The sequence below is a fragment of the Mastigoproctus giganteus genome, chromosome 6 (assembly GCF_048544385.1).
Source record: "Mastigoproctus giganteus isolate SK-2022 chromosome 6, ASM4854438v1, whole genome shotgun sequence".
Taxonomy (NCBI): Eukaryota; Metazoa; Arthropoda; class Arachnida; order Uropygi; family Thelyphonidae; genus Mastigoproctus; species Mastigoproctus giganteus.
Window position 1 is genome coordinate 109,153,349 of NC_143580.1, and position 25,375 is coordinate 109,178,723.

The 25,375-nt window shown below is 39.3% G+C and overlaps 1 protein-coding gene across 1 annotated transcript in view; it reads right to left on the minus strand.

Annotated features, from left to right (window-relative positions):
* The window catches only part of LOC150084503 (uridine phosphorylase 2-like), a 110,503-nt gene that overhangs the window by 14,647 nt on the left and 70,481 nt on the right, over window positions 1-25,375 (minus strand). Inside the window, exons 6-7 of the mRNA XM_090376267.1 lie at window positions 20,184-20,254; window positions 8,770-8,914 (exon numbers count right to left, since the gene is read on the minus strand). Coding sequence (XP_090232393.1) covers window positions 8,770-8,914; window positions 20,184-20,254 — 216 coding nt within the window. The remainder of the gene's footprint in view (window positions 1-8,769; window positions 8,915-20,183; window positions 20,255-25,375) is intronic.

Consider the following 25,375-nt stretch of genomic DNA (forward strand, 5'->3'; position numbering starts at 1 on the left):
GGGTTTAGCGGCTAAACGACCAGAAGAACAACGGTACATGACACTAATCGATCCAAGACCCACACACTTTTAAATCTCTGGCATTTACAGCGTACTGTAACACACCACAATGTAAACTACGCGGAGATGGGGGAAACCCCTGGTGCCGCTTGACCCTAAACACACTTACACTTACATTCCCGCCAATACTGTCTGCGTGGGTAGCACAGTGGGACCGTCACCGTCCTCCCCACACCGCGTGGAAAAGGCCCGGGTTCGAATCCCGTCGATGACGGGAGGAACTTTAGTGGGCTTTTTTCACTCCGTGGCTGAGTTAGTCGGTCTCAGGCGTAGATAGCAAGGTTTTTTTCCTCAGAAACTGGGTTTTTTTCGTCCAGCAAAACAGGCAAATCGACCAGAGAACACACGCAATTTACATACACGAATACGGGTTAATGTATTTAATTACGGGAAACCCTAAAATAATAATAATAATAATAATTCCCGCCAATAGTTTGTACAGTTATTCCTTGAATTTATTTAAGCTATAAACTTCACAACAACAACAACAGATGGAAGTTTGTTACAGCAATCAACTACTTGCTGGCTAAAGACAAAATACTGCACGTCTATTCTGCAACAGTACTTCCTCAATTTCAGTTTATGCCCCTCATTGCGCGTAGTCTGAGCAAGAGGAGGAATTTCACCAGCATTGAGCTTGTCAAACCATTGAAAGCCTTAAACACCTCAATCAGAACACCTCCGAGGTGCCTAGTCTCCAGACGGTGCAATTTGCAGAACTGAAGCCTTTCTTGGTAAGAGCACCCCTTTGTTCCCCTCATCAATCTCGTTACCCTTCTCTGTACTCGGTTCCAGCAGCTCTACAGCCTTCCTAAAATGAGGCCTACAGACGTATATGCAGCACTCATGATGTAGATTGACCATTGCCTTATACAAGGGGATGATCACTTCCTTATCCCTGCTAGAAAAATTCCTGTATAATGACTAAAAACATCCTGAGCTGCCTTGGCAGACTGTCTGCACTGCTCAGAGAACTTCATGTCTCACTGCACAACTACCCCAAGGTCTTTTTCATTTTACACTATCCTGAATGTAGCACAACACAGTTGGTACACTTTACTTTGGGGTTTCTTCTACCCATAGGCAGTACTTTACTTTTGTCAATGTTAACTTCAGTTGCCATTTCTCAGCCCATCTGCTTAATGGTGTAGTAGCATAATACCGTCATTAGCCATCCTATCAACCTTTGTATCATCTCATACTTATATCATGTTAAGCATGATATGTCTTCATCAATATCATTGATAAATATAGAAAACAATAATGTGCCTAACGCCAAACCCTAGTACTCCATTAATAATATTGGTCCACGAACAGCAGTGTTTATTAGTTACCACTCTGTCTTCACTTTATCCATAGCAGCAACTTGCCCTTAATGCCACACTACTGCAACTTATACAAGTCTTTTATTTGCAACAGTATCAAAAGCTTTCCAGAAATCCTAGTATTTGAAATCAGAATTATTTTTTGCATCCAGATCATTTGTGACTACATCGTAGTAGCCAATCAAACTGGTAAGGCAAGATTTCCTCTTAACAAACGTATCTTATGTCTGAAGCATAACTGCAGTCTTGTTTAGATGATCCTACATTGCTTCTTTAACCAGTGACTCCATTATTTTTCCTGAAACATAAGTTAAACTAACAGGTCTGTAATTACTTGTGTTACCTTTTGATCTCCCATTGTGAACTGCAGATACACCAAGCATCTCCAGTCCGCACGGACCTCCCCTGAATCCAAGGATGTTCTCATACTTATGGCTAAGGGTTTGCCTTACTTCCTTCTGCCTCCTTTAATATAACTGGATATAACCTATCTACCCGAGATGCCTTTCTTATGTTCATTTTCAACAACTGCAAGTTCCTGAAATCACCTGAGAATAGAGATCAGAAGAAGAAAAGAAAACCAAGAGACAAACGTCCACAGGAAGTAACCAAAGCCATCCACGTAGTGAACCACACTAATAAGTTGACTCTGTTTCACGAAAGAAATGATGATATTGTACCACACAACTACAGACATGACCAAGAATCACTGACCAGAGATGTGTATCGAGAAGCAAGAGCCCCACCCCATTCCCCCCCACTAGAAGGCAACCAAAGAATTCCAACAACATTAGCAAACAAGCGATTATCAAAGACTCACCCCAGTAAACAGACGCTCGCAGAGAAATATGACATCTCTCCCGGTTTGGACCCTCAACAAACCCCGATTCCATAAAGAGAATGTTTCTTGTGGAACACAATGTCCCCATCGAAGTAAAACAGCTTAAAACCAGGCAAACTGGCGACGCCTCATTTCTAGTAAGGTGTTCATCCTCTGCCTACGAAAAAGTTCTGGATCCCTACTTCTGGCCTCCAGGCATACTTATCAGACCTTTTTCTGAAGAAAAATGGCCATCCCCTCAGCAATCCCTGCTTACTCGTCCTCTACAATAGCAATCATCTATTCCAAAAACCTCCATCCATGCCCCACAATTAGGGTCTTCTCGCAAAATGTGCGCAGTATTGTTAACAAATCTGCCCCTCTGCAATCTCTCCTCCTGATCGGCGAACATGGTTTCATCTGTATCCAGGAAACTTGGCTTAACCATGGGAGACAACTCACCCAAATGGCAACTCCCCACCATTACAGAGATGTTTGCAACGGCAGGGACCACAGACGCTGAGGTGGCGTCTCCATCATTTACAAAGACATCCATCACCTTGTGTGTGCACAACTCAGCGACTCCCCTGCTTTTGAAGCCATTTCTGCAATTTTTAAAGTCAAAGAAGTGAGAACTCAAGTTGTAGCTGTATATTTACCTCCTGACCATAATCGCGACACAAGGGATGAGCTAACTACCTGGATTATAACCCACCTCAAGCCTCACATGCTCACCTTTGTTTTAGGAGATTTCAACATGCCCTCCCCAAGACACGAAGCTGCTATGAAGGACGTCGTTCGCTCCTTCTCATCTCTAGGCCTTAGAATAACCCATACGCAACCTACAAGACGACATCAAAACCTCGACCTCTTATTCCATAACCTTGACCATCTCACTCTCACAACGCCGATTTTTAAGTTTGCATTAGATCACCTCCCAATTTCCTTTGATAGTGAAGGCCTATGCTCTCCTCGACAACTTGAACAACATGACCACAAAGAATCCCAACTCAAGATCTTCTCATTAAAATATATGCAACCTCAAATCATCCTACAAAGACTAAAAGCTACGGACTGGAAAAAAAATTGCTGCTGGCCATCATGATCAAACGCTTACCAATTTAGCTAACTTTTTAAAAGACATCGACCGTTAGGGGGCCTCCAAATCTGTACGCCTGTCTCCCAGGACCAAGAACTGGTTTACCAGCGACGCAAAATTCGCCTTCATCATGAAACAGAAACTATACAGGAAATGGCAAAGAACACGGAATCTAGCCGACTACCAGCTCTATAAAAAACATCGGGCACGCTTCCTACGCATTCAGAGGAAGGCGCAGAACGACTGGATTGCACACAGAATGAAACTTGGGAAAAGAATCTACACCAACAAGAACCAACAGTCCCCCATGACCACTGACATCTTCCTCGCGTGCTCTTGCAGGCGAGGAAGTGACTGTTGAGGTTGGCCATGGTTCATGCGCAGTTGTGACCTACCTCCCCGTGGTGTAGACGGACACTGGGCAGGCTTTCCAGGTGATCGCCTGCCTGGTGATAAAACGGCCATAAACAACACAACAAAACACACACACACTGCATGAACATAACGTTACACATATTTCTGGCCTGTTATAGTACTCTGTAACCATCACAGTGTACAAAGAAGAAGTTGAACTTTCGTTCAGGTGCCGTCCTACATAATATACTATACATGTCTACATCTTCCTCGCGTGGGCTAACTGGCTCGAAACTAAGCCCCTACCTGCCCCAAACTCCTTTATTCGGGTTAATCCACCAGCTAACCAGACATCACTGGATAAAATAGCCATCCCAAAGGAACGCCTTACTGAGGTCATCAACAGTCTTCCCAACAAGTCTACCACTGGCCCGGATGGATTCCCTGTTTTCATGATTAAACTATGCAGTGTATATATCATTGACCTCTTGCTTGACTCATTCAATTCCGTGCTCGTAACAGGAGTTTACCCTACTATCTGGAAGACATATTATGTTTCCCCAGTTCCAAAAAAGTCTAACCCAAAATCGCCTAATGACTACAGACCAATTTCCGTAGGATGTACTTTCCTCAAAATCTTGGAAAAAGCCATACTTCCTGCTCTAACCCATCACATGTTCGGCCACAAACCTCCATACCTCCATAGTATACTACCTGGACGATCCACGATCACCAACCTCTTGGACACACTGTTCAGAACTGAAAGTACCTTAAGCAACAAAGAACAACTGGATATTGTGTTCCTCGACATTAAGGCGGCCTTTGACAATCTGTCCACCCATGCATTATGTACCATACTGTACAACTACTTCCAAATCTCTGGCAATATTCTAGTTCTCCTTAGACTCCTTCAGTCCAGGACCCTATGGATCAGAAATCAAAACCATAATCGCCACATTCTCTGCTCCAGAGGGCTTCCCAAGGGGGCGTTCTCTCTGCCGCCCTCTTCGCCGCATCTTTAAAACCCTTCCTATCAAACCGTACTAATTTTACCACCTACGCAGATGATATTAAGTTCTTCATCTTCACAAAATGCCCCCAGTCTCTCCAGTCTATTACTGTGAGCTCCAACCGACAGCTACATGAACTGGAAAACAACCTTCATGCGACTGGGCTCTCCATTAATAAAGAGAAAACTTCACAACTCTCTATCACCAAGAAGATGATAGAGAGTTGTGTTCGCTATAATGATGTTCACATAATTATAGCGAACTCTTCAGTTAAAAAAGTCACCCAACATAAGGATTTGGGTGTCATCTGGGACAAAGACCTCACCTTCTTGCCTCACTTTAATGCCACTCGAACGAAAACATATTCGGCTTTATGGGCAGTAAAACAAGAGATCTCCAACTTCCATAACCCAGACCTTATCATCAAATACATTCTTCGTTGCATTTTCCAAATTCCTTTATATGCCTCGACTAATATGGTCCTCAGCACCCTCATCATACCAAGCCAGGTTCCTCTCCCTGGAATTCTGGATTTTGAAATGGCTAAATAGGGTTGCCGGGCTAACACCTACAGTTTCAAAATCTGTTCTGGTCACCAGTCTTAATACGCTTCATTGGAGGTATCACATCATCTCTAGGAACCTTCTTACCCTCTCTCAGCTTCTATCCGGAAAACTGAGCTCACCTGATATATGGGATATCATCGCCAGACCGTCCGACAGGAGAAGATGCCAGTCCAACACCTCCCCATACAGATCGAAGCTGCGTAGCATGTCCTCCCTGGACAACATGTTTCCACATAACTCCTTCCAAATATTTAATAGATTAGCCATAGACGTTGAGAAACTTTGAAAGGACAGAACCTACAGATCTTCCATCCTTGCAGACATGTATGCCTCAGTCATGCTCTAGGTGGCCTCTCTGTGATTCCGCGCTATCCACGCTCCGATGTATCCGTATGCACTTTTATTTGTTGTAACTTTATGTTTTTGTACTTGATGTAACTTTATGTTTTTGTATCTTCACCAGTGGCTGTTTAAGGCCGTATATTGTATCTGGCTCTGTATACAATGCAGACTGTATTTTATGTTTTATCTCTTTATGTAACTCATGTCCTCTAGCTGCATAGCTGTAAAGGGACATTTCTTCGGAAATAAACTGATATTAATAATAATAATAACTTCTCTTCTACTTTCCTCTCGGTTGTTACAAAATCACTTAGCTAGAGTTTAATAAATCCTGTTAGACTTTAATAAACTTCTGGCCTCCACTTCCCTAAAGAATTCCTCATGTGTGAATGTAGATACAAAATACTCATTCAGTTTGACAATAATCTGAACAGGATCATCAATAGATAAACGATTAATATCATGTGGACCAATCTGATTCATCCTCTTCCTTCTAGAATTGACAAGGCGCTTCCGTAGCCAGATGGGAAGGAGCAGCAGTACGTAGCACACGCTTCTTGATTAGACTGGGGTTCGAGCCGTCACCACCAAATATGGGGGATGCGGAAAGGTCAGGGAATGACCAGCGCATATTCCCGGATCAATATGGCCTTAGTTGCTAATGCTCCCAAAAACTAACTAACTAACTAGAGTTCACAAAACAAAGAAGTCTTTGTATCTTTTGCCAAATATTTCTCGTAATTTGCGTTCTCTTGCCTAACCCCCTTTGTAACTTCATTACACACTAATTTATACTGAAACGACAGAATTCAAGGGAGACCTGGTTCCTGGGCAACGCGACGCTGTCACCCCTCTCGCTAGTGGACGATGCCACCGCTTGGCAGGTATATAAGTACACTGTATCACTGCAGTAACGTAGACGGTAATTCGATGTCAGTATGGATAAACGTCGTGAGTTAACTGATTTTGAAAGACGAATAATAATAGGTGCCCGATGCATGAGTCACTATCGCGCGGGTGGTACAGAAATTGCACTAAGCTCGTTCGTCAAGTATCAAGACTGTATCGGGAATACGCCATTTTCAGAATAACATCTCATCGAGGAGAGCACAGTGGGCGGAAAAAGATAGATGAACGTGGCCATCGACGTCTGTCTCGCATTATTTCAGCCAACCGGAGAGCGACAGTGGCATAACTCACCGCCGTCTTCAACGAGGGATGTGCCAGAAACGTCTCCACCAAGACCATCAGGCGATCATTAGCCGCAATAGTTTAATGGAAGCCGTCGACACACCAGAGTCCCATTGCTAACATCATGACACAGGACTCTACGCCTCAACTGGGAAGAAAGAACATCGGCACTGGACTTTGGATGATTGGAGACGGGTTCTGCTCTCCCGATGAGTCCCGTTTCCAGTTATTTCAAGCGGACAGGAGGGTGCGTATCTGGCGGAAACCGCACGAAGCTATACACCCGCTATGCCAACAAGGAACTGTTCAGGCAGGTTGACGTCGGTAATGGTCTGGGGCGGGTTCAACTGGCAAACGTTGGGACCTCTGGTACGTCTGGACGCATTTCTGAAAGGCCCAGGTTACGTGTCCGTCCTTGCAGACCATCTACATCCCTTCATGGTCATCGTGCACCCACAGGGTAATGGACTCTTCCAGCAGGGCAATGCGCTTCCCCCACAGAGACGTGTTGACTAGAACATAGTTAGAAGAGCATTCCGCAGATTTTACCACCATGAAATGGCCTCCCCGTTCCTCGGACACGAACTCTGTGGAGAATCTTACGTTGGAGCTTTGGATCCTCCACCCAGGAATACGACGGAATTATGGACAGCGGCGCAGCAAGCAGGAATGGAAATATCTGTGGAACACTTTCGTGAACTGGTAGACTCTATGCCTCGCTGTGTGACTGCCCTTATCTGGGCAAAAGGTGGACCTAGCCGTTATTAGGTAGGTATCCCAGATTTATTTCTACTCAGTGTACATGCAAGTATGTATGCACCGCTTATTACTCTTCGTTAACCTGACACAGCCCATTTATTTACTTTTTCCATGACTCCCAGTAGTCCTTGAAATCCCCGGAACCTTGTTTTCCAGGCTGCTGCTCATTCCAATAGAAGCAGTACAAGAACCACTTTCACCTCTGCCTGCGGCTATTATTAATCTATTAGTCTGTGTAGCCTCAAGCTCGCAGTTTCCGACTCACCTAACGCTGTTATGATATAGCAAGGAGCAGAAAGAGAAAATATGAAGTTTGTTTTCCCTTTTTTTTTTACCTCGCTCACGATCCTCTCATACTCAGCAATTGCTATAAGGAACTGTTAAAATGCTAAGCATGACTTGGGATGTGTTATATTTCAAGCTCTCTTCAATCCTCTAACAAGAACCTATACAGGAATTCTTTCTTCTTTCAGAAGAGTGCATGGTGGGTCTCACACTAAAGTTAACAAAACTGATATTGCGCCCTCGTGGACAGAACAGTTGGTAGGATCGCCGCGTTCTCCACACCAAGTGGAAAAGACCTGAGTTCGAATCCCGTCGATGGCGACGAAACTTTTATGGATCTTTTTCACAACATTGCTGAGTTAATCTGTCTTAGGCAAGTGTAGCATGGTTTTTTTCCCTCCCGGAAACTCGAGTTTTCGTCCATCAAAAAAGAAAATCGATCTCATAACACGCAATTTACCGACAATATACACGGAGCAACATGGCCTTAGCTGCCGATCCTCCTAAAACCCAACAACAGATGCTGCAAAAATCTATTAATTCCATACATTTCTTTATTTTCAATGATAACGAGAAGTACTAAAAACTTGTTCACAAACAATTTAACATTAAAAATGACGCACTGCAAACTGCTGAAATTTGTAACCCCATAATTTATAAGAGCATAATATTTCATAGGAGCCGGAACACCGAGTGGTCACTTTATCAGTAAAGAACAGAATTTTAATCCTGTTTCTCTACGTTCTTCTCAGATATGCCTAAAGTATGTGACTCAGAACAACCTTAAAAAATCTTGCTGGTCTCAGATTTGTCTTTATTCGCTGCTTACCCCACCAAGATGCACGCATAAGTTATTTTTCTGTCGCATGTACCCCAACTTTAAGAAAAAAAAACTGGTTCTGAAACAAATAAAATAAAAAAAATGAAAGAAAATGAAAAAAGTCAATATCGAACTTACCTTCATAAAAATCATCTGAGCACATAGTTTTTCCCACGTACGTACTAAAATGGGCATTTGGATCGCTATCAGCGATGGATTTCAGTTCTCGTACCAAATTAGGATCAAAAAATGCAGTGCGATGAACCGATCTCCCTAAAATGATCTATACAAAATAAAATAAATAAACATTCACACTTTGTCGATATAATCTCAGTAAATATTAAATATTACTTAAAGTTAGAATAATTTAGAATATGTGCACATCTTCAGACTCCATAACAGTATTAGTCGTGCGGTAGTGAATTCTGCTTGAACTTTCAAAATAAATAAATTTTCTGTTTTTACTTCGGGATGACCACAGGGTCAGAAGAGTTCACAAGGTAGAGAGAATACGAGAAACAGCACCATATTTAGTGGTCACGGGCTTGAACGCCGGTCACCAAAGGTACTTCTGCACTCTTGCACTGACCACTCGGCTACGGCTATCTAAATGTTATAATGAACAAGGGATTTATTATACTCTGTTCTACATTCACCATCTGATATACGTTCATTACACAAGCCCGCAAACTGAAATATAATTGAGGTATTCTAATATATATACACACCTTTCCTAAGTTTACGACACTAATTTCAAACAAGAAATCCATGTTTTCTGAATTGCGTAAGGTTTTTTCATACACTCGGAAAAAGGGTAAAATATTAATAAAAATTTTATTTCTAAACAAAATTAAAAGAATATTTTAATATTCTTTTAAAGAAAAGAGATGAATATTAGTAAAATTTCTTTCCGTAGGAAAGAATAATATAAATCTGCTGGAGATTGTACAAACATCTCATATCTCATTTGGTTTACAAATCAGGTAAAGATTCCAATTTCAATAATTGGAAGGAATGATATAAGTATTTTGGTCTCCTCCTGAAAGACAGGAGAAATATTAGAAATCTTATATTAGCTTTAACTGTCTACCTCCATTTAGTATTAAAAAGTTTTAAAACAAATCACTTAGATTTGAATATTTTAACAGAACTGCTGCACATCTTAATGAAATCAATCTTGATCTTTTTTAATAAAACCAATATTAAACACAAATTTTATAACCAGTTTTATAATTTATTTAACTAATAAGATCTTTATTTATCAAAGCGATTATAAAACATTACTGCGTGCTTTTGTATGTTAAACGTTTTTTCTGTTTTCCTTTATTATATTATCTTAAATTTGCTATATTGCTAGAGAAGAGAAGTTGTACTAATAATTTCGATGTTTTATTACGGAATGAAGACTACGCTAATAATTATAATCGGTCAGGTAATAAAACCTGGTTTATATGCTTTCATATATGCGGAAAGGTACGGGGCGTCAATCTTTTGTGGAGATCATCTATATATTTATGGTCGAGCAAAGCTTGCAGTTTCTGTTTTACTTTCTTCTCAAAGCAGTTGGTGGAATCTGTTTTTAATAAATGAATTATGGTAAAAGGGAATAAACGTCAGTTTTGGTGAAAGAGAGAGTGACCGAGCATGAGGGAAAGAGAGAGTGAATGAGTGTTATGGTAAATGGGAATGAGTGAAAGAGCAAATGTAACTGGTCGACAGAATACATGGTTATTTTATATATACTAACAAACATTTACTAACACAAGCAGTATCACTTCCTTCTTCCATGACCTGCAAAAACTTGCGAATAGGCCTGCACAACTGAAGAATAACAGTAAGTTGGGGTGCGAAGAGAGTGCAGAGCAGAAAGCAAGAGTCGAACAAATGAAACGAAAGCCAGAAGAATGAAAGAGAGAGTAAGTGTGTGAGAGAAAGAACACAAACCATAAACACTAACCCTAGTTTTAATCTCTTATATTCTTACTTATTTAGCTTAATTATTATTATGAATGAGTATTAAATTTACTTTATACACCATTGCTTTCCCCCCTGGCGTGTGCGAAAAAAACAGATGAATGAGTGAGTGAAAAAAAAATATATATATATATACAGTGCTGTACTCGTAAAATTAGCAGAAGGCATACTCTGTGAATGTTACATATGCAGAGAGTATACAGTGCTTATTAATCGAATTCCATAGGTACACACACGCACACACACACACACACACACATATATATATATATATATATAGCATGTAGGATATATATATCCGATAATACAAATACAACAAAAGACATAAGCCAGTAGTATGGCAAAAAACGTAGAGCGAAAAATTAACATAAAAATAAAATAAAATAAACAAACAGGGAGGGGGAAGTAAAGGTAAGACATAAACAGTAGCCGATAGTCCCCTATATAATTTAGCACTTTAATTCCAATTAATAAACCAATATAAAATTTAAAATAATGCCAATTATAATATGATTTAGCGGTACCCCCCTAGAAGGTACCAGTTCCGAAAAACGTGAAATATCACCAAAAAGGGGTTAAGAACTACTAAAAGAAAAACAAAATACATGTATCAAAATAATAGACTGACCATTTATGCTCCATATCGACAGAGGACCACGAGGCCAATAATGGTCATGGAATCGCTGCATTTATTTATTTTTTTACTTTTACTTTTTATCCCCGTATTTCATATATATATATATATATATATATATATATATATATATTAATAGTTATATTAGTGATAAAAGGAAAGCAAGAAATAAAGCAAAGCAAGAAAGTTAAAAGACAATAACTAATATTTATGGGTTAATGCAGTTGCAAGCAATCATGCAATACACCCACAATGTCTACAGAATATCAATAGAAAAAGTAAATCAATCCAATAATAAGAATACCATCAAGGACTTAAGAAAACGCAAAAAAAAAAAAAAAAAAAAAAAAAAAATTATTATTATTATTATCGCTTTTTACCGACAATCTAGATGACTTCAACTGGGGCCAACCACCCAGAATGAAGGCAAAAAACGACAAGAAGTTCTCTGTTTCTGTGATGATCAATATATGCTAAGTAATTTAAATCTAAACCAAATATAAACCAGTATAGGCCGAACATAAATCGAATATAAATAAATCGAATGAAGATAATTAATTAAGAAAAATTTTGAAATATTAGAATCAAAGGTAAGAAATATAAGTAAAATATAAATGTAAGCATATATTAATCATCGTTGACCCGACAGAGAACGTAATTTAAGGATTAAAACAAGATTAAATATATAATACATACTACATTTGACCGTATCTAGGACATAATGTAATAGTCGTCAAAATAATATGTGGTGCCCCCTATGTGATGGATACGGTAAAAATAAATAATTAAATTAAATTAACGCAAAGCGAAACATGCAGATAGTAAGAAGAAAAACTAAAGGAGTAGGAAAAATAGAACCTGAACTCCACAAAGGCGAAAAATAGTGGTATAGATAAGAAATAGTTTCTCCTACGTCCTCGGATTGCCCTAATAATTTCGGAGAAATAAAAATAAAGAGTGTAGGACAGCTTAAAGGCATTACAAGATATAAGTTGTGGCTCGGGTATGCCCGGGATCGCAAACCCGTTCCTATAGTAGGACCCTGAGCTGAATTTGCATGTTATCTCAGCGTGAATTTAAGTAAATTAAAAGAATTTAACTATATGTATTAAAAAAAAAAAAAAAAAAAAAAAAAAAATGATACACTGTAATTTGCAAGCCGGTGGGTACAAGTTTTCTACGCCGTAAGACACCAAGAATGCAAAGTGTATCCTATTTACATATATACATGGCACTAAATATAACGATTTTATTGAAAATTATATTGAAACGATAGGTTCAGAAAACAAATTTTTGAAATTAATTATGCTAATTGCTTTCCTGAAGTGATATTTCAGGTAAGCGATAGGGAAATTATTATTGATCAACCTGCCGTACAACGCTGTTAAGCCCGCTGAACAATTTTTATTACTATTGCAGATATAAGCAATCCTTAAACATTGCGATAAAATTATATTAGCATGCACTGATTTTGATACATTTGATTTCCAGTTTGTAAGGCTGACTACGTTAAAATTAAATGCATCTCTTTTATTATATACGTTTACGTCTATTTTATTATTATGTAATATTTCTATATGAAGATCCAAGTAATTTGCTATAGTATCGGAACTATTAGTTTTTTCCAACACAAGCTCCCCTGGATATAATCCACTGTAATCCTGGACAAAATGTGGACAATTAAAAACACATATATCATCTACGTATCTGTATATAAGTAGGTTATCTTGAAATTCTCTTTCTGTATAATACAGATAAAGGTTTGCGATTATGCTTGATGCTGGACTTCCCATAGGGGTGCCAGTGACTTGCAAATATAACGATGTTCCGTCATATACATAGTTATTAAAGATGCATAATTTTATTAGAGAATTCCAATAGGTTAAATCAACCTTTATAGCATTTTTATTTTCTAAATATAGTTTCTGGAGGACGACTTCTAAGTTATTAAGGTTAATGCTCGTAAATAGACTGTTAAAATCAAAAGTTTGTATTTGATGAATATTATTATTTTTTAGAGCATTTATAATAGGTAAGTTATTATTTATTATAATAGTTTTATTTAAGTTATTTAATATACTTTTAAGTAACTTTTCTAACGTTTTTCCGGGAAATTTCGCATAACTATCTCTACATGATGTTATGAATCTAAAAGCAATTGGTGTTTTGTGAAATTTGGGTATGCAATATATAAATGGATATTTTAGGTTATTATACTTTAACTTTAATTTTTTATGCAATGCAATTAATTTTTTGATTATTATATTAGAAGAAGATGTTATCTGTTTATATGTACGGCTAGACTGTAGTTCATTTTTTATAATATCTATATAATATGATTTACATATGATTGCATAATTGCAAGCAGCTTTGTCAACGGGAGTTATTATAAAATGTTCATGTATATCTTTGAGCTGCCTATTTATTAATTTGGTATTATATAGATTATCCTGTACGAATTTCAATTGATTATATTTATTAGATATGATATTAAGCATTGTAAATAACCACATGTGATAAGCTTCAACCGGTATATTATGTTTGTATGCTGATCTTATGCAGTATTTTAGTAAATCTAGATATAACAATTTTTTAAAATTAGATTTATTAATAGGTGGATTAGGTCGAAATTTAAAACCCAGTGATAAAATATCTCTAAGTTCGGGATATGGGATTATATCTAAATTGCCGGTTATAATGTGATTATGGTTAGGATCCACGTATCTATGAAATGAAGGTTTGTGACAAACACATGTATCCTGTCCGATGTTAATATTGTGAAGGTTTGTAGCTATTGTTTTATAGTTACACGCTTAAAGACCAAATGGTTTAGAATATCTAAATCTGATATTAATATGTAAGTTATTAATAGGCAGCAAGTCATTACGTAAATTAATAGTTTTATGTATATCTAAATCATCCATCATTTTATTTTGAAAGTATAAGATGAGGACAGAGTTTTCAGGCTGCTTGCTAACATTCAAAATGTTAGCAAGTCCTTGATGGTATTCTTATTATTGGATTGATTTACTTTTTCTATTGATATTCTATATATATATATATATATATATATATATATATATATATTAAATAGGGGGATAAAAAGTAAAAGTAAAAAAATAAATAAGAAAAAATCTACTGGTTTACCATGCTACTGGCATCAGATAAGGTTGACACGCGTAGGTGATGACGTAATATTGCATAAGCTGTTACTTTCAGCTATTACAAGCTGAATTATAATTATATCAGTTACAAGCACGCTCTACAAGAGTTGCAGTGATTCTTCTTGTGCCTTGGATGGCGAGTTACGTGCAGTTTACGCCACGAAGAAAGAGTGCTATTATTGCTTTACGTGAGGAAGGATGTTCTTCCCGTCATATTGCTTATAAAGTGTCCCTCTGTCAGTCGACAGTGAGCAGATTTCTTTCTAAACTCAAGAATACTGGTTCTGCTGATAGGAAAAAAGAAACCAAATGCCACAAACGAGCTCTACGCCAAAACAGAACCGCGTTTTGAAGCGCTTATGCCTTAAAAACCGTAAAGCTTCTTCGTCTGAGCTGAAAAGAGAATGGGAACAACATATAGGAGTGTTTGCAAGTGCAGTAACAGTCAGAAGATGCGTCTTCAAAAATGGACTTGTAACCCGTCGTCCTAAGAAGCCCCTCCTCACACAAAATATACAAAAGGCCCGATTAATTTGGGGAAAAGAGCATGTCAAATGGACCCCCGAGCAGTGGAAGTCAGTTATTTTCTCGGATGAGAAGAAATTCAACCTGCATGGCTCTGATGAGAGACAAACGATTCGCTGTAGACGTGGTGAAGAATACCATCCAGACTGTATGGTATCTACAGTGAAATTCCCTACCAGCCAAATGATATGGGGGTGCATTCCGTTTCACCTGCAGTCTATAAAAGGTTCCGTAAATGCCAATGGATAGCTGGCTATATTGGAAGGCAAATTGCTGCCAACCATCAGAGACCGTTTCAACCTGCCAAATAACTGCATCTTTCAGAACGACTCTGCTCGTTGTAATCGGGCGAAAAGTGTAAGTAGGCACTTCTGTAGTTAGTTTAGCTTCATTTCTGCATTAGAGGTTCGACAGTAATGTGTTTACATTTGTTACAGGTGAAAAAATGGTTGGAAGAATGGTCCATTATAACTGTTAGCTGGCCAGGAAACAGCTCGGACCTGAATCCCATTGAGAATTTTGGCATCGTGTGGAACCTGAAGTTGCCAGAAAGAAACCAAAGACCCTTCATGAATTGTCAATGCCTCGACGGTGTGCTGCTGTCATCAGGGCCAGAGGCGGTTCGACTAAATATTAGTTTCACCAGGTGAACTTTTCATTTTGTTTTCCATTTAAAATGATAAACTGAAGCAAATTGAGGGCTTCTGATAACATTTCAGCCATAATTGTTGTTTTCCAAAACTGTTGTATAAAGGTTGCAAATGCATATTTTAGAATATTTTGAGAGCACCAGTCAAATATTACTTAACTTTATCTTAATAAATATATTAATATTAATTTATATTAATAAATATCTTTTGTTTATATTTCTATTTGTGATGTTGGTCATTAAGGTAACATAGCATCGAGAAAAACAGAAATGTGAAATTCCTAGGTGATGCACTTTCTTTCAACATCCGTGTGTAAATATATATATACATACACTATAGTTACTTATACGGCATATATATTAAAAAAATAATAATGAAACTATAAGTATTGCCAAAGAATCAAATTCTAATAAATTTATTTTTTAATTTTCAGTAAATATTTATTAATATTTCTTTTCTGAAGTCTTTCATACCAGAAGGTATACGCTATTCACCTAAAAAAATCCAGGGGTATACGGCGTATACCCTCCACTACAGCCGTGTATATCTACAGGGTGTCTCAAAAATATTGGTACAAACGTTTATGGGGAGGTAGGTAACATCTAAAGGAATGTGAATCGCATAGGAACCCATAACCGGAAACGTCACCGTAAGTCAGTAGACTGCGCTGTTCATCAGTTCGCGAGAGGGAAAATTTCTAGTTTACTCATTCAAGCAGTAGTCGCCGCACGTAGAGCATGCATCGATATACGAACTGTGAGCTGGCAGACATGTACCTTGTGTATGGATTAGCAGAGGGCATTGGACGAGCCGCTCAACGAATTTATAGAGAACGCTTCCCAAACAGACATGTACCGGACCACCGTTCGTTTGCGCGTGTAAGTTGTGCGATTATGGGTCATTTAGAGGTAATAGAAGCAGTGCGAGCAAACCACGTTCGACGCGAACTCCCGCCATGGAAGAAAGTGTGTTGAATGCCGTCCAGAATAATCCTACTACCAGCACACGTGCCGTTGCCTCTGCCTTAGGAGTGTCTCGTTGCAGTCTACAGCGTGTCTGGCACGACGTTTCCTTACACCCCTTTCATCCCAAAAGGGTTCAGTTACTGCTCGCCCAAGATCATCCTGCACGTGTGGATTTTGCGCAGTGGTTTCTCCAAGAAAGTGTTCAAGACTCGAATTTTCCAGCCTATGTTCACGGATGAGGCTTATTTCACTGGAGAAGCCTTATTCAATCAGCACAATGCTCATGTGTGGGCTCACGACAACCCACACGGTGTGCGCCCTCATGCAGCACAACATCGCTTCGCAATAAATGTTTGGGCAGGTATGGTCGGTGACTGCTTAGTCGGCCCATATACCTGTTACCATCCCGCATGAACTCCGCTAAATATCGGATCTTTCTTGAACAAGTTCTACCAGGGTTACTTGACGATGTTCCAGCAAATGTGAGACGCAACATTTGGTTTCAACATGACGGTGCGTCTGCCCATTATGGAAGGTGTGTTCGTGACCATTTGAACAGGCGTTTTGGGCGTCGATGGATTGGCCGTAGTGGGCCCGTTGCCTGGACCCCAAGCTCACCTGATTTATCGAGCCTTGATTTCTTTCTGTGGGGCGGGGGCCCTCAAATCTATCGTGTATGAATCGCCTGTGGAGACGGAAATGGATCTCATGGCGAGACTCGTCTGCGCTGCTGCTACTGTCAAAGAAAGTCCTGGTGTGTTCGACCGTGTCCGCCAATCCATGCTGCGTCGGTGTCACGCATGCATCGCGTCTCATGGTGGAACCTTCGAGCATCTGTTGTAACATCATGAAATGCATCCATCTCGTACTGCATTGTTAATATTATGTCAAATAAATGTTTGCCACTAATTACTGTCTTGTGTCATTTCTGCTTCTTGTGCCCCTGCTACTACTGTCCCGTGATGTTCCCGGTATGGGTTCCTATGCGATTCACATTCCTTTAGAAGTTACCTACCTCCCCTAAACGTTTGTACCAATATTTTTGAGACACCCTGTATATATGTTTCTCCCCACACCCACCTGACAACATGCAGCTCTGCTGTCAGCGCCATCTGGCAATCTGTATCGCGTTCCCTTGCGTAGTACCTTTACCCTTTACTCCCTTTCCCTTAAACTAAATTAAACTTAACTTGGCGTCTAAATTTAAACCTACCCTAACTTAAACTCCAATTTGGCCTTAACCTAATTTCCAGAGCTTAATTATCATTATTTTTTTTTTATATATATAGACCCTAGCCACTGAAATCTTAGGAAACTATGATTTCAGTGGCTAGGGCCTATAAACTCCTGCGATCCCTCTATGCCTGACATGCCTCCTCCGGAGGAAGTGTAGACAACGTGGGATCCCACTAGGGATACAACGGCTAAAAGTTCAGAGGAACAACACAAGACATTACACGACACAACAACAAACTTACACTTTTCAGTAAAATCTCTGGCCTTCACAGAGTTCTGTGTTACAGAAACAGAGTACACAATACGGAGATGGGGGTGTAACTCCTGGTGCCGTTAGGCCCAAAACACTTCACATTTCACTACTCTTTCACAAAACATCACGCTACATCCACTTCTAATATTTACAGAGTTCTCTATACACCTCACGTGCAACAGCGGCGCACTTGTGGGAAACCACCGGTGGCACCAAAACACTATGCACAACAGATTTTGGTAGCATCAGCAAGCAGGAGTCTGACAACAAGTATCAATTTAATTTTTATTAGAAATCTTTATTGCAATAATAATAATTTTACAACAATGATACAAATGGATACATGCAATGTTGCCCTTCACCGCCACAAGGCCAGGGGTTAACAGTTATGAATGTGTATTCCGTATGTATTTACCTCAATCTATCGTACAACCCTGATGTAATTTTAACTAAAAAATCCTTAGCTTGGTTTCCCCAAAATCCCTAAAATGCATTATTAATTACAAAAATTTTAAATTTAAATAAATATTCTGTTTATACTACGGGATGATCACACAGTCAGAGTTCACAAGATCGAAAGAATACAAGGCACAGCACCGAAACTAGCAGTCACGGACTTAAACCCCGGTCACTCAAAGCACGTGTACTTAAGTACCCTCGCACCTAATCAGTCGGCTAATGTTTCCAAATTGTACTTTATATTTTTTCACACTAACACCCAATGCATGAATCTCATGATAGGCAGCGGTAAGTTGCCTGAAACGTCACCTTAAATGTACAATGGTCTGGGGTATAAGCTTAATAAACTATATTATTTATCTTACGTGGTACAAGAGTGGTTATTACAACGATTAATTTAGCTATTTTACCAAGCTGGAAACAAAATTATGTTAACTTTTCTGTTTGAATCAGTTATTTAAAAAAAAAAATAAATAATAATAATAATAATAGTTCGCCTTATACCCGTCTTACGCAAACGTTACGTACATAGAATGAAATATGATTACGTAAATTGACTTGACATTATTCTCCTAAACAGGCGTACCAAACTGACCTGTCCCAGGTTCAGCGGGTATGATTTCATATATTTTCATGTTATATATACTGAAATCATTAATTTGGTAATAAAAGCCTATACCTGAGGTAGGCATTTTAAACCCCTTATAGTGGATGATGATATAATTTGGTAATAATTGTTTTTAAAAAATCGACAGTAATCACAGATAGTTCAAAATGTGTGTTATTAATGTTGAATTCGCTTATGATTGCGCATTTAGTATAGTTTTATAACCAGGGAAAATCCAAGGTAGGGTCTTAAGGTGGGGGCTGTAGCTTCTCCCTTATATTCTCAATAATGTGGATTTTTTTTACTGCCACATTGATTTTACTGCCACTTTATTGATTCCTAGGAACACTGATTTAGTCCCCTCTCCTTAACTACTTCAGTCCCCGCTCGTTTTTAATTGCTTTAGTCCCCCCTTTTAGAATATCCTGAGACCGGCCTCTGTTTACATAAGGTAAATTTAAGGGCGCCTCCGTAGCCAGGTGGGCAGGAGCAGCAGTGCGTAGCACACGCTTCTTGATTAGACCAGGGTTCGAGCCCGTGACCACCAAATACGGAGGATGCGAAAAGGTCAGGGAATAACCGGCGCATATCCCCGGAGCAATATGGCCTTAGTTGCTAATGCTCCTAAAAACCAAATAACAAACAAACAGTAAATTTAGGAGGTATGTGAGTTTTGTGATCGACTTGTCTGTAACTGTGATTCATATGAATCACAGACAAGTCGAAGTTTGGAGGAGATTTCAAGTTGTCCCTCACGGTACTTATTCAGCAGTTAACTGTAAACTAAAACCTTCATAACCATATTCTACGCCGACAGAAAAACATTCGGCGTAGTCCCTACAGAGCTAGTTTATAAAGTTTTAAATTTATAAATTAAAATTATAAATTCAGAATTACCAGCACTAGGTAATTCTGTGTAAATCAATCCATCTTTAAGCATGTAGAATCCATTGAAAAGTTGGCAAGGTTAAGGTTTATTATGTCTATTACCTCAGAGCTACATTTCGTAAAGAAATTTGCACTACATTGTATGATTTGAAATTAATTATGAAAATTTTAAACACCATATAATGTGAACCACTTACCGACTTCAAATAAGGATGAAGTTGGTTGTCTACAGAATGGCTGGTTATCACTAAACTCCCTGGTTCAATGCCTGCGAAAGAAATATTAATTAGCACCTTACCGCATACTCCTTTAAATAAAACCAATTTGGATGCAAATAGCGCTGATAAAAAAAAATATACTGATAAAATAGCTAACTTTTTAATCGTTCAAGTATTTCAGTTAATCAATAAGAATTTACGAACCAATTTCAAGTAAATTCAAATAAAATTTATATTGAAATTTAGAAGAAACTATGGAGTAGTCCTCTTCGTAAGAGATTTCACCACAAAAATTGAAGGAGGGAGGAGGGGGGATTGAAAAAAAGGAGGTGGAGATGACGGAGAAGATCTAGGCTTTCAGTCTTGGAATAGTTGAACCTCAGTCCACGTATTCCAAAGTCGAATGATAATACCTCAATACAAAAAATAACTTATTCCCATAATGAGGTCGAAAAATGTAATGCCAAACACAAGAAACAGCAACGGTTCTGAAACAAAATTCACACTGGAAGAGCTGACATCGAAAAATTTTCAGAAGAGCAAAGTGAAAAATTACAAAGGAGAGATAGTAAGAACAAATACACGCATTGTTAAAGAAAATACTCTACTCAACCCTAAAAAAACATCTCTAACAAGTACCAAAAGACTGAAATATTATAATAAATTCTCTCTTAAATCAGAAAAAAGAAAATGAGATACATAAGCAAATTAGAAACAAATAGATGAACTAGCTATAAAATCATAAGCACCAGGTTCGAAGAGTAAACTGAGTGCATATTGGAGGTCGCAATAATAGACGAAAGGAATTTAGAGATTTACCGAGAAATAAAGAGAATTGTTTTGTCAATTTATTTTATTAACATTTCAGTCAGAGCAAAATTACATTAATCAAAGCATTAAAAAAGTTTGTTTCATTAAATTAACATTACATGTTTTTTTTTTTTTTTTGGTGCCAATTTATTGTGACTAAATTTATCTGTGTGCTAAATGGAAATTGGGGAAACTGCAACCGTCGCCCGAAATTCTCTCGTGGTATTCCAACCGGGGTCTTTTACACATTATAACGAAAGGACAGTCTTCATTACGACTGCTAAGCACCAGGGAAACAACTTCAAATTCCTACCGGGTCTCGCTATATCCGATTAACATGACCACAGAATGAAAACTGAAAAAAAAAAAAAAAAAAAAATTTCGACGGCAACAATTTGTCAACTTCAGCTGGTGATGGGAATCGAACCAAGTCCTTTTTCAGTAAGTATGAGGAAAAGTGACGTTATCCACGAGTTCTCGCGAGGGCAAGAAAATTGAAAAGCTCGATGCTAGTCATAATCGGGAACTACGGTAACAGAAAAAACAAAGTCCTACAAAGTGGCAAAGTTAATAATAATAATGTACAAAAAACTCAAACTATTATATTAGGGCCACCCATAATTTCTTATATATACCCATTTATGTATTATGTCTGTAAATTGCGTGTGTTCTATGGTCGATTTGCCTGTTTTGCTGGACGAAAAAACCCCAGTTTCTGGGGGAAAAACCTTGGTATCTACGAATGAGACCGACTAGCTCAGCCACGGAGTGAAAAAAGCCCATTAAAGTTCATCGCGTCATCGATGGGATTCGAACCCGGGCCTTTTCCACCCGGAGTGCGGTGACAATACCACTGTGCTACAGCGCAGACTAATAAAAATACAGACATAATTAAAAAAAAAACATTGATGTGTGTGTGTGTGTGTGTGTGTGTGTGTGTGTGTGTGTGTGTGTGTGTGTGTGTGCGCGCGTGTGTGTGTGTGTGCGCGTGTGTGTGTGTGTGTGCGCGTGTGTGTGTGTGTGTGCGCGTGTGTGTGTGTGTGTGCGCGTGTGTGTGTGTGTGTTCGGTGTAATCTATAGCCGATTTACAGGTTAACCGGACGCGAGAGTTGCATGCTTTCTGCCTCAAAACCATTAAACCCTTGCCTGTCTCAGCAAAGTTGTGGAAAAAAAAAAAAAAAAAAAAACATAAAAGTACCTAGTGTCATTGACAGGATTCGAATCCAGACATTTTCCAACCAGTGCGGGTGAAAAGTGTTCATGTCCACTGTACTTAAAAGCGAGTTCATTGACTAGCTCAGCTACGTTACGAAAAGAGCCCATAAAAATTCTGGCCTCCTCGACAGAATTTGAACATGGTGCGGCGAGAACCGTTATTGAATCAACTTGTCACCAGTAAGATGGAGAGAGTGCCACTTCTATATACACTCAGTGATTACTGATTTAGATCTAACAACCTAATATCATGTTGGACCACTATTTGCGCAGATAACAACCGCTATTCGCACCGACTCACTAGATGTCTGAAGACGTCAGTAGAGATCTGCAGGCATGCTGCCTGGAAGGCCGTAAAGTGTCAGAATTGATGAGGCTTGCTTGCCCATATGCCTCACTTGCCGTTCCAAAACACTACACAGGTTTTCAATTGGATTGAGGTCAAGCGAATTTGGAGGCCACTCAAAATGGGTGTTATGTCCATTGTGTTCTTTGAACCACTCGTTCTCAGTGCGGCAGGATTTGGCGCATCATGTCCTCAGTCGCCTTTGCACCATAAAAATCAAAACGCCCAATGCGGGTCCAGATGACATAGCGCATTATCATCTTGGAAGATCCCGTTTCTGTCCAAAAAAAAAAATACAATAGCAGGGTGCACGTGGTATCCTAAAAGCTGCCGGTAGACTTACCAGTGAAACGTTGGGCTATACACGCCAGAGTTCCTAATTCTTTCCAACAAAACATGCCCCATATTACGCAACCACTGCCACTTCCCTGGATAGCAGGCACGATGCGCAATGGGTCCATGGATTCGTGTTGTTTGCGCCACACCCGAAGGCATCCGTCGGCGTGTTGCACCAGATAATCGGACTCATCCGACCAGCACACTCGTTTCCAGTCACCCAGTGTCCAACCAGAGTGTTGGACACTGGGGGACTGGAAACGACAAACGCTGTAGACGATGATCAACGGTAAGGAGATAATGTCTCTTAGGTTGTCTGCTGTGGAACCCCATACGTCTGTGTGCGGCGCATCGTCATTTGGGATAACTTTCTTGCATTCCCCATACTGTACTGCAATATCAACCATCACACAGTCACCTGCCATTGAGCCCATACAACATAATCCTTCGTCACCATAAACATCAATCTTCCATAATCCTTTACAGTTCTGCGAGCGGGAGGTGGTTTGATCCGTTTTATACCATTCATAATGGGCCGTGATCAACCAACGAGGCGTTCTCTTTCCGATATGGAAGCACCCAATGCACGAGCTCCCGTCTGCGTGGGTAGCACAGTGGTACCGTCACCGTCCTCCCCACACCGGGTGGAAAAGGCCCGGGTTCGAATCCCGTCGATGACGGGAGGAACTTTAGTGGGCTTTTTTCACTCCGTGGCTGAGTTAGTCGGTCTCAGGCGTAGATAGCAAGGTTTTTTCCCTCAGAAACTGGGGTTTTTTCGTCCAGCAAAACAGGCAAATCGACCATAGAACACACGCAATTTACAGACATGAATACGGGTTAATGTAATCATTTACGGGTAACCCTAATAAAGTAAAGTAAAGTAATTTAAGTGCACGAGCTCCCAGAGGTCGCTGTGTCGTCCAATGTGGCTCATGTGTAGTGAGCTCCAGCCTTTTTTAAATATTTAATGTATTCATTGACAACCCCCTTATGTGTAAATATGTGTTCCTAGAAGTTAAAGTTGTGGTGAGTTCATAGGTGATTTTTTGGTTGTTGGGACCGTGGGGTTGTGGAATTATTTGCATGAGATTATATTACAAACTGAGTAAGTGATTTCATAGTCGTACATTGCATTGCATAGTGCTTATACATATATCACTGAAATCTCCCATAGAGATACCATTATCCCCTAGACTTTGTATGGATGATAATGGCGACTTGAAATATTTCATTTTTTTAAGTTATTCATGGAGACGGAAAACATTTACTAGGGCCATCGCAGTATATTTACTTAATACCATACGTTCATTAGTTTACTTAAGCTTTCTGTTGGATAACATTGTGGTCTTGTTTGGGCTATCATTTTTCAATCTTAAAGTTGATATTTCTCCTCATCTATTGGTCCTAGGGACCCCGTTATTGGTAGGTGAGGATCTAAAGAAAATACTTCATTTCAAGAATTTTTCTGGCGCCCTCAGGCTATTAGGAACCGAGATCTAGACTGCTTTTCGAAGATTTCAGAACTTCCCTTCCACTTTCCATCCAGCTGGAAAAGTGTAAATACATACTAAACATAAGACATATTGACATAACTCTGTCTTTAGGGTACTAGTGAGTATCCTATTAGGACTGAGAAGACAAGTTTAGAACAAGAGGATAGACAATAATGTGTTTTTTTTTTTACCTACACTTATCTGACATGGATACTGACTTGGACCATGACCAAGTTAGGACATCGACACAAGATATTAACATTGAGCATTCTTCTGTATCAGAGTCTACGGATTCATCTAAGCAAAAAAAAAGGGGTGCATGGGGAAGAAAAAACTCCCAAAACTCCTAGAATTACTCAAGCTCGAGGAGATAAAAACCTTGTGATGGAGGAGAGTCCCTCTGTTTCGTTGGCTTCTGAGCCTCCGATGGGCATTGTCGAAAGTAACTCGGTTCCAACAGAATCATCTGAAGATCTTTCTCTAACAGAGGGATTGGACCTGGGTGGGTCTTTGAATGCTTGAATTGTATATGCGACAGTTGCCAAAATCAGGAAAGCTCTAGGAGAGTTTTTATCAAAGGATTCTAGCAAGATAACTAAGTCTGCCTCTAACCGCATTCACAGTCTATGGGAGGATCTAGAGGCAGTTACCACCGCAATCTTAATTGATAATGAACGACTTAAGACCAAAGCATCTGAATTGGAAATCAGAGCAGGTCTTTTGGACAAGATGATACAGATTAAACGTGATCTACATCCTCATAAGACTTTTGCGGCAGCTGTTCGTGGTAGTTCAAAGCGAAATAGACAGACTCCTGAAATAACAGAGATTCCACTGCTAACTTCTTCAGTGGAATCTTCACTTCCGGAATCCACCCTATCTTCACCAGCAGATCAACTGCTGGTGAAGATAGGGTGGATTCCGGAAGTGGGGTCTCTGATTTCGAAAACATACTGATACTTAGGCCCTCA